At 44.3% G+C, this 10,000-nt stretch overlaps 1 protein-coding gene across 5 annotated transcripts in view; it reads right to left on the bottom strand.

The window, feature by feature from the left end:
- jakmip1 (janus kinase and microtubule interacting protein 1) overlaps positions 1-9,764 on the bottom strand; it is a 25,484-nt gene extending 15,720 nt beyond the window's left edge. For 2 of the 5 annotated variants that reach the window (XM_047157017.2, XM_053682341.1), the window contains exons 1-3: positions 4,729-5,093; positions 2,967-3,266; positions 1-485 (exon numbers count right to left, since the gene is read on the bottom strand). The exon at positions 1-485 is cut by the window's left edge and continues 1 nt beyond it. In XM_047157017.2, coding sequence (XP_047012973.1) covers positions 1-485; positions 2,967-3,110 — 629 coding nt within the window. In that variant the 5' untranslated portion in view covers positions 3,111-3,266; positions 4,729-5,093. Of the gene's footprint in view, positions 486-2,966; positions 3,267-4,728; positions 5,094-9,363 lie in introns of those variants that run through there. The other 3 variants (XM_047157016.2, XM_053682342.1, XM_053682343.1) reach the window with 3 other exon arrangements.
- Between the last annotated feature and the right edge of the window lie 236 nt (positions 9,765-10,000).

Below are 10,000 nucleotides of genomic sequence, written 5' to 3'. Positions count from 1 at the left end.
AGTCTGCGGACTTCCTTCTCGCTGTCCCGTTTGATCCTCTGGATCTCCTCCTGATGGGCCTGATGTGCTGCTCTGAGATCAGCTGCTTTGGATTTATCAGCCTGCACGGCGTTGGTCAGCGCTTCCTCTGCCTGTCTGCGTGCTGCCTTGGCCTCTTGCAGCTCCTGTGTCAATTTCAGTCTCTCGGCCTCATAGGTCCTGCGTGCCTCCTCGCGCGCCTCCTCCCTCAACTCGGCGGCACCGTTGCCACTGCGCAGTACATTCACCAGGCCCTGCAGGCGCCCGAGCTCAGAGTGGCGCAAGCGGGCAGCACGGGCTAACTCAGCCTCATGCTGCCGGCTCAGAGAGTCACGCACAGCTGCGACCTCCCGCTGCTTCTCTTCTCGTAGCTTCACCCGCAGCTCGGTCTGTGCGACTGCATGCCTGTGCTGCTCGGCCTCCCGCTGCGCCCGCAGCTCCTGCAGCCGCTCGCGCAGCTTACACACCTGCAGTGAGAGGGGTGAATGAATGTGTGTAAAACGGTTCAAGAGAATGCCACAAAAGACCACCCTTAAAACTGGCATCAAATTTGATGAGAACAGCTAATGAACAAAATAGGACAGGACAGTGACAGGGCATAAAAGGACTAGTTTACCCCTAAACATGCTAATGTTGCTAAAAAGGGCTAATTAGCGCTGCTTACAGGGCAACTAGCATTAACCCTCATTGATCTTTGCTGAAAACACATTCGACCACCAAAGAGGATTAGTTTTGTTAAACGGGTCATTCCGTCTCAACTGGTTCGATAACTGCAACTCGATAAGTTGGTTGCTTGACCGTTGCTTTTATCACAGGAGAAACAACACCACAGCTTTGTTTATGACACGGTTCATTTGTAAAACACCCAACCGAACACTGTAGTTCCATATTTGGGTAAAATCTAATCACGCGTACCAACTGTACACCTGTACCAACATGATAGATCAGGCTGGTTCTTCAAATCTGGCCCTCGAGGTCAACTGTCCTGCAGAGTTTACCTCCAGTCTCAAACTCCTAATTTCTTACAGCAGAATGCTACTATAGAGGACGTATTTCAGTCAAAATTTCAGATTCGTATCTGGTCCTCCACCAGAGATATTCAACCCGAAAGTGAGGGAAATTTTGTCAAAATTGCACTTTCTCGCCCCATAATAATAATAATAATAATAATAATAAAAGAGAGAAGTCTCAAACCTGAAATGTTCTGCATACACACTCTACTTACCTAAGTACTTGTTTAAAAAATTAAGACTGAGCCTCGAACCCTTCCCCTTTTAAATTGACCCAAAACGTTGAGCTGTGAGCAATGTTGAGCATTACACTTGGACTTGCATTCCTAAGTCTAAGGAACACGAACGTGCAAATCGTTTATATATGTACTGTGGAATATGCTCTAGAGATCATTTTTCTGTTCCAAGGACAGCCGATATCTCCCATCCTGGCTCATCATGGGCCCGAGATATCGAGGTTTCCGTAAACATCCGTATAACCAAAATTTGTCGTTTGCCATGACATAAAGATGGCCGTTGTAGTTAAACCAAGGAAAATAAAGCAGAACAAAATAAACTGGTGATTTTGCAATGCCAATACATAGAGGTAATCCCTCAAAAAATTTAGGAAAATTAAAAAGAGTCAAGCGACCTGCATTGGACCACGTGAGATGGAATGCCCCAATCGTTATGACACTGTGTGTATATTCATTACTGTACAAGTGTGTATACGCACATTATTACAAAAGATCTAACCAGCCCATCTGCCACCAACAACCATGCTTCTGTTAAATTCACACCTTTTCATCAGTCTTTTTTTGATGTGAACATTAATTAAAGCTCTCGACCTGTATCTGCATGACTTCACGCGCTGTGCTGCTGCCACGCGATTGGCTGATTGGATAACTGCATAAACTGACCAGACGCACGGGTGTTCCTATTAAAGTGGACGTGTGAGAAAGCGCGGACGTTCTATTCTCCGAGCGTTGCTCTGTCATTTTAAGCTCTTTGTAAACCAGAGCATTTTAGAGCAGCGGTTCTTAGCTCAGTTAATTACCAGCCTTAATATGTGTTAGAGAAGGAAAACCATCATCTCCAGCCATGGGGTGTGCCATAAAAAAAGATTAACTCTGGCTTGAATCTTGTGATTCTACTTAAACGCAAACAGCCATATTATTCCGACCTTTTCATTTAGACTATTACTCAGCGGACGCTTATCTAAGTGCACTTGTTTACAACTCAGATAAATTCATCTGTTTTTCTTCATCGTTAAACGAGGGATGAGGTCAAGTCCAAAACAAGACCGGGACTAGCCGAGACCGCGTGAAGACGAGGGCTGCATCCGAGGCGAAACGCAGTACGCCACAAGAGCAGTACGTCCGAATTCGCAGTATTCAGAAAACAGTAGGCGAGAATGGAACCAACGGACATTGCACTATCCCATGATGCAACGGGACTGGTGGGGCAGAATCAAAAAACTGCAGAAGGCAGAAGGTCGGTTCTTTTTAAGTTGTAGGTCACATGACAACGCCAACATGGCGGATGTAATATGTCCAGATTGTATTTATGCTACACGCTTATGTATCAACAGCCGAGCACTAGGTACTAGGTACTTTCAAACACAGTCCAAGTCGTTAGGGGTTCGAGGTCAAGTCACGATCCAAATGAAAGCGAGACTGATTCAAGATGGAGACTGAAAACGACCAAATCCCTTTTGAGGCGAAGTCTTTACGTCATACTTTTATTTTTATTTTTTTTACGAACTCAAGACCATATTTAGTGAGACTAATTTTTCATTTCAAGATTAAGTACAAGTACAAATGACAATAAGTTCAAGACAATTCCAAGTCAACACAGAAAATCTCGAAACTGGACATTAAGTTTAAAATAAATAAATAAATAAATAAATAAATAATTATAGAATTATAGAATCAGGAAGCCTGTAACGGATGAACCCACCTTCGCTCTCTCCTGCTGCAGCTCATTTTGTACATCGCTTAGTTTGGCCTTGAGCTCCTCATTGGCTGCCTGGACAGACTCCGTCTCCTGCTTCCCCCGGCTCTTTTTAGGGGGCGGGGCTGAATTAGGTGTACTCGCAGACATCCTCTGCGCTCCTTGACTATCTGGTGGTCCTCTAGTCTGATTCCAGGTGTCTTCTCCCCTCACACAAAACTACTAGTGTCTATGAGGCTGGACCACACTACGGTAATCATCCTCCTTTTCATCATCATCATCAGGCTGCGCAGTGGGACCTTCAGCCTGAGAATAAAAGACAGACGGAGCTCGTGAGTATAAGCAGAAATCAGGGCTGTACAGTCTGAGAACGTTCTCTGCTAAGACGGAAATAACCAGACGCGCCCCTGAGAAAAACACTGTTTGTGTATGTGTGTGTCTATGATGTGTGCAATTCATTACGATTAACATTACACACATGGAACGACTTATCTTACTTATAGCCAAGTATATTTTATAAAGGTCTTTGGTGGGGGGCGGGTGGGGGGGGGGTACCCTATTTAGGTACCCTATAGGGAACTATAGTTTACTACAGACTATAGTAAACAGCAAAAAAAAGACAGCATTGCTGCCCTTCTGCCAGGAGGTTAATGCTTGGCTATTGAGAGATTGATTGATGGTTGAGGAAAAGACAAAATCGACGGCTCGTCCAGATCCGAACCCTACCGAAAACATCAGATCTGAATTGCATGGAGCTGTTATTCCCTCTAGGGCGAGGCTTCACCAAACGACACATGTAAATAAACCTAACGCGACAAATCACTCATTATCTCGCCCTCTTATTCGCTTTTACGCAGGAAATAATCCGAGAGTCGTTTCTAGCGCCGTGCCTTAGTGTTCGTTCGAACCTTTCTCGTTTTATTTCATTTCAACGTCCGTCTGTAACATTTACTGTTTATTAACACACGTGCTGAAATGATCACTCGTCCTCCTTTGATCTAACTGATGCAAGAGCGCAGCATTCGATCGTCCTACAATATTTGCAAATGCTCTGTACAGCTTTTATTTATTTATTTATTTATTTATTTATTTGGATAATTCATCGGCGGTCTAGTCACTCCATCTAGTGGAGATGGTGTCCAAAATCCCCCCATTCGAAATGCAAGAATGCTATGCAACGTGTTTAAACGTGAGGAACACCGAAGCACATTTCGGCGCACCGTTTCGTATCTGCGCGCGGACTTCGGTGGAATATCCCGGGGAGAGAGACGTACTCTTCTGCAGAGCATTTTTTAGAGAACTTGATTGCCATCAGAGTTAAAAGGAACTGTTAAAAGGAAGTTTTACTTCGCAGGAAGTGTGGCGCACAGAACCACCCACCGTTTTCAAAGACACACGGCCGAAAACCACGGGACGCTATTAACGTCGAAGATTAAACACGCGCTTGCTTGCAGGATGTTTAATCAAGTTTAAAGGCATTAAGGAGTCTTTGAATATTTACGGGGATAAAACTACCCGTCACGTGTCGCACACGTGGCACACTCATACTGTAACGTACACACACTGGTAACGAAACAGAAAAAGAGTCAAAGGATTTTCGAGTCAACTGAACGTGCTTATGTAAATCGGATTCATGTGACTCCTTGCGAAGAAAAGTAAACAAAGTCTAATCACGTCCTCGGTGCGAGAACGTAACGCGAAAATGTGTGAGAAATCCAGTGTAGATTTCTGTTCGAACACAAATAGACCAATTTGAATGCAGTCTTACTGTTACGCTGGGCAAAATCCATAATCCCCACACCCTTGTTTCTTCTCAAACACGGAGACGCGCACACGACTGATGAACCCGAAGTGAACAGGTGTCTAGTACTGTGTGAGCTCCACCCTCAGGACACACATTAAACCAGGCAGGTAGGTAGGTAGTCCGGCGGGTCGTCACAAGGCGGTGGAGGTATTAAGAGTGCATGGGTGTGTGTGTGAGACAATACTACCGTACCGTACGACTAAATTTAACACTCCTGCCGACCTTTGAGGCTTAATAACTCCGGTGTCTTAAGTGGCCGTCCTGTATATGCACTTAATCTTTACCGACTGCGGTTGAATAAAACGAAGCAATAAAGATAAATGTGTGAGTCAGGAGCAATTATCTTTTACAGTATTGTCACAAGTAGGTCCAGGCAATATGACAATAATCATATTGATATTGTGATAAATTATGCCACAATACATAGCAGGTATAGTGATAGTTTTTTTTTTTTTTTCCTAAAATTTTTAAATAACAATTACAAACTCTGAATCGAAGCAGCTGATTAGACGTTAAAAGTTTGTACTAGACGATTTATTTTCCGGCTTTCTCCGCCTCGTACGGTTGAATTTTGTAGCTGTTGAATAAACGTACACTATTGTGTATCGCGGTGTCGTCTGTGATGAGGTTTATTCAAATACGTCCTTTGAGAACGTTGTGAATATGATATGAGGCCGACTGAACTGTATGTGATAGTCAGGAACGCTTACAATAATATACATGTAAGATACGTTTCGGCTCTCACCAGCCTGACGATCGTGTGAGGCTTCCAGAGACCGTCTAATCTAATATAAGAGGGAGGATTGGTTATTAAAAATTGTCCAGAGGACGTGAAGGGTCAGCTGACAAAGTCTTTCCGTCGACTCCTGTTCGCTCGGGTTGTTCACCTGGTATCCGTGCTCGTGTAGAGAAGTCGGATGTCTCGTTATTTGATCCACATCTTAATTATCTGTTCATGCTGTAGCTTTAAAACGAATAAAGGAATAGAATATGGCAGTTATAGGAAAATCATGAACAACGGTAATAATACGACGCAGTATTACATGCAGGCGAGTTACGGTTATTATCCAGAATTTCCAATAACGAGTGGCTACGAGAGTTTTGTTCCTCTTATACCGCAACAAATCGCCAATGTTTACATTTTTAATTCATTCAAGAACGACGTTTTGACCATTTTTAACCATTTGTAGTCAGATTCACGTTCCTTTTATTACTTAATATTTACCTGCTTTTTTTCCCCTCTCGTGACGTTGATACAGCAAAAAAAAAAAAAAAAATTGTAAAAAATGAAGCTTGGCACGTTGCAGAGAAAGCGCAACGTCAATTTAGAAAAAGAGCTACAGCTGTCCCTCTAAGCGCTCGACACTTGAGACTCCTTCCGAAGATGCTAAACGAACATGCCCTCGAAGAAAACTTCACCATATCACTTCATACAACACACACTGTACATACAAATCCCTGTGAATGAGCTGCTGTTAGATAAAACTGTAACGTATTAGAACATGGGCATTCATATAAAAGCCGGAGCTATTGTCCAAGCTGCCGTTATAGAAAATGAATCAACATCTTATGACCAATCAGAATCGAGCGTTCGACAATTTCTAGCATTTAGCAAATGCCGTTATCCTGAGGAAAAAGCTTTGCAGTGTTACCTGTAAAATCAGTCTGAAAAACAAAAACAAACAAATGTACAACTTATAAACATGCAACTCTGTACGATAAGAAGCTCTGTAAGATAATAATGAGTCTTTATTGGCCACATATACATTAGAGCATGGTGAAATTATTTTCTTCACATACACTAGCATGCCAGGTAGTTGGGGTCAGCGGTGATACAGCGCCCCCTGGAGCAGAGAGAGTTAAGGACCTTGCTCAAGGGCCCAGCAGTGACAGCTTGGCAGTGCTGGGGCTTGAACCCCCGACCTTCTGATGAGTAACCCAGAGCCTTAACCACCAATCCGCCGTGAGCCCCAATGAACTATCTTCACAATATGAGGAAATATTTCATATATACAATGTTAAAAATGGACTTGTCACAGATCTCCTAGGAAGAGTGCGTTTTTTTTTTGTGTTGTGAGCTGAATATTTGCACCTGCACGATCACACAAGAGACCCATGATGTGATTGGCTTCACCTTATAAAGTCGTGGTCCAGTGTTATTTTTCACTGTCCTTATGAGGACCTAAACATATACGTCTCCCGAACACATTCCATTTAGCACACTGCTTCTGAATGTAAAATCTGAAATAAAGCCCATGTTTAAAAAAAAAAAAAAAAGGCAAAAAAAGGAACGTAACGTGTACAAATAGGCTCTACATTGGTGTAGTAAGAACACCAACGTATGGATTAGTGGTTAAGGCTGTGGGTTAGTGATCAGGAGGATGGGGGTCAAGCCCCGGCAACGTTTGAAATTTGCGAGCTGGTTTGTGAAATTGCATTTGCACGGTCTTTCGCAGTTGTGTTTGTTGTTAAATGAGAACTTTTAGCTGTACTCGTGTTCGACGCACGTGAATCAAAGAGGGCTTTGTCTGAATGTGCGTCGTGATGACATCACACGACGCGTCTCGGCCCCGGATCTGCAGAAAATCTTCTGTCGTATTTTTTTTTTGTTTGTTTGTTTGTTTTTTTTTAAACTGCACGCTCTCAGAATATTACAGCGTTTCCTTGATTTGCGTTCATTTTTGCGAGCGCGCTGGTTGACCGTGTGCTCTGACCCTGTGCTCTGACCCCTGCTTCCTAACAAGCTGGGATATGTGGGGAAAACTATTTCACTGTGCTGTAATGTATATGTGACACCTAAAGGCTTCTTCTACTCTACAATCTGAGAGCTAAACAAGCACACGCATACTATATGTACAGCTCCTGAGTGTAAATGTAAAATATAAGCATCTTTCGTCCACCTAACTGCAGTCGTCGCTATAGGAAAGGAAACAACTGCTCCCAGCTCATCGACACAAAAATTTGAAAGACCTCATGATCCACAGTTGCCGCAAACCGGGACAGTGCACGTCTGTCTGAATAAATAGCACGCTTGGATCGAAAGGCAAGAATAATGTGCTAGAGACATGGCTACAGTGTAAAAGCACAATCCAGTATGAGTTTTAGGGCATCTAGTATTAGTTTCCAGAGTTTCTTTGATCCAGAGCAAAACCTTAGATCCACAAATCCCAGTGTATTAGCATTCTACAGTCTGTATTACCTGCCTAATGTGTTTATGGAGTTTCATTCATTCATCTTTACAAACTGCTTTTTCCTGGTCAAGGTGATGTTGGATCTGGAGTCCATCTCATGCAGGAACACAGGATGTGAGGCTGGAATACACCCTGGATGGCACGCACACACATTCAACACTCCACTTATGGTCCATTCAGTGTAAACAATCCACCTATACATGCATGTTTTCGGGAGGTACAAGGAATCCCGAGAATTCTGCACAGACGCAGACGCAGACGCACATGCAAAACACCACACAGACTTCAGCTCAGGCTCGAACCATGGACCCTGGAGCTGTAGAATTTGGATTTAAAATAAAATAAAATCAAATATTCTTCTTCCAGGCTGTTCTTAAGTCCAGACAGCTCTTTTCTTTTCTTTTCTTTTTAAAAAAAACAAAACTCTTCCAACACAGCTGATCATAATCATCAACTCAATCATCAAGCCGTGCATGATCCGGATCAGGTGCAGTAATGAAGATCGAAACACAAGCAGAGAGAAGCAGAACCACACCCCACAGAGCTACACCTACACCCGAGGCTCACGAACCACTCCAGACACATTATCAATCCTGAAATCCACGAGACTGAGGAATCCTACCTAATCAAATAGGGCCTGAACGCGTAGGGAGGTGTCAGAGGAAAGCTCAGAAGAACGATGGAGATCCGTTATACTGTAGAGTCCGGATCACAAGCTCGGAGCTTGCAAAGCAGACACTTACGTAGATCCAGCCTTTACTGGAAGCTCAGTAGATCAGCTGATGCTCCTCACTGAGGGATGAGGGATGCAGCGGCCTTGTCGAGGAGAATGCTGCTGGAATTCAGGGTGAAGTCGAGCAAAGACGCGGCATGCAGGGATGCCAGATTGGGTCCAAAATCATGACTCGGATTATATTACCAATTAGAGAAATGACGTCTACAGTAAATGATTTCTAGCAATCTATGTGGTTTTTTTTTTTGTTTGTTTTTTTAAATAGTCTAATCTGGAGGGTATCCGCCCAATCTGGCAACACTGCAGAAGCGCGAGCTTAGAGCAGCAGAATCAATACAGCAGTGTATGAGGCACGCCCGGTTGTGATACAATTTCAGGGGAGAAAAAGAAGGGGAAAAAAAAGCCTTTGCATTCACAATAACAGGATCAGCGCAAGGACATGGTGACGTCTGATTTATAATAACAACAACAACAACAACAATAATAATAATGCAATAATTGGAAAAGATATAAGGAAAAGAGAGCTTGTACAAAAAAAACCGCATCTCGCGCGCGCCTCCAGCACCCACAGAACTCTTGGACGTATAGCAGATTCTATTAATGAACCCTGGTTAAGTCCCAAACGCCGACCGGATTGAATAGATCACCTTGGCACTAAACTGCAAAGCGAGATACCTTAGACCAGTTGTCACGCGCTGCCCGGTTAGGCCGACGGACGTGTCTCGCGCTGATATGAGACCTCAGCGCGCAGGTTTGCCAACACCGGTGATGGTCAGTGCAGGTTCTATGAGAAGATGTCTGTCGGTGCACGCCGTAATATCCGAACACACATGCAAGACGAGATAATACACACCGGGCTGCTTCGCTCGCCGGGCACGAGAACGCTCTCCCCGCCCACCGCCAACGACGTCATCAAAAAAAACGGGAACCTTTCCTGCACAAACCGCGGTGGAGCAACGCAGAGGCGCACGGAGGTCCAGGACCCCTGTGTGCTGGATGGAGAGAAAGGAACACTGCAGTGAGAGCATCGATGGACCACATGTGCAGCACAGCATGCTCTCTGCCACCCTTCAAAAAGAACTCACCCATCAGCCCATGCGGCATTTAAATTATAGACCACTTATTTAGACACTGGGCTGGGGGGGGGGGGGGGGGGGGGGGATAGGGAGCGTACAGGGTTCACCCTGTATATTCGGAGCTTGCATGTTCTCCCCGTTCCTCTGGGGCATCTTCTGGGCACTCCGGTTTCCTCCGCCAAGGCCGTGTGCTTTGTAGGCTGATCGGCATTTCTAAATTGTCTGTAGTAGCCTAT

The sequence above is a fragment of the Ictalurus punctatus genome, chromosome 8 (assembly GCF_001660625.3).
Source record: "Ictalurus punctatus breed USDA103 chromosome 8, Coco_2.0, whole genome shotgun sequence".
In the NCBI taxonomy this organism is placed as follows: Eukaryota; Metazoa; Chordata; class Actinopteri; order Siluriformes; family Ictaluridae; genus Ictalurus; species Ictalurus punctatus.
Note: the sequence above shows the minus strand (reverse complement) of the source record. Positions and strands in the feature narration are given on the sequence as shown.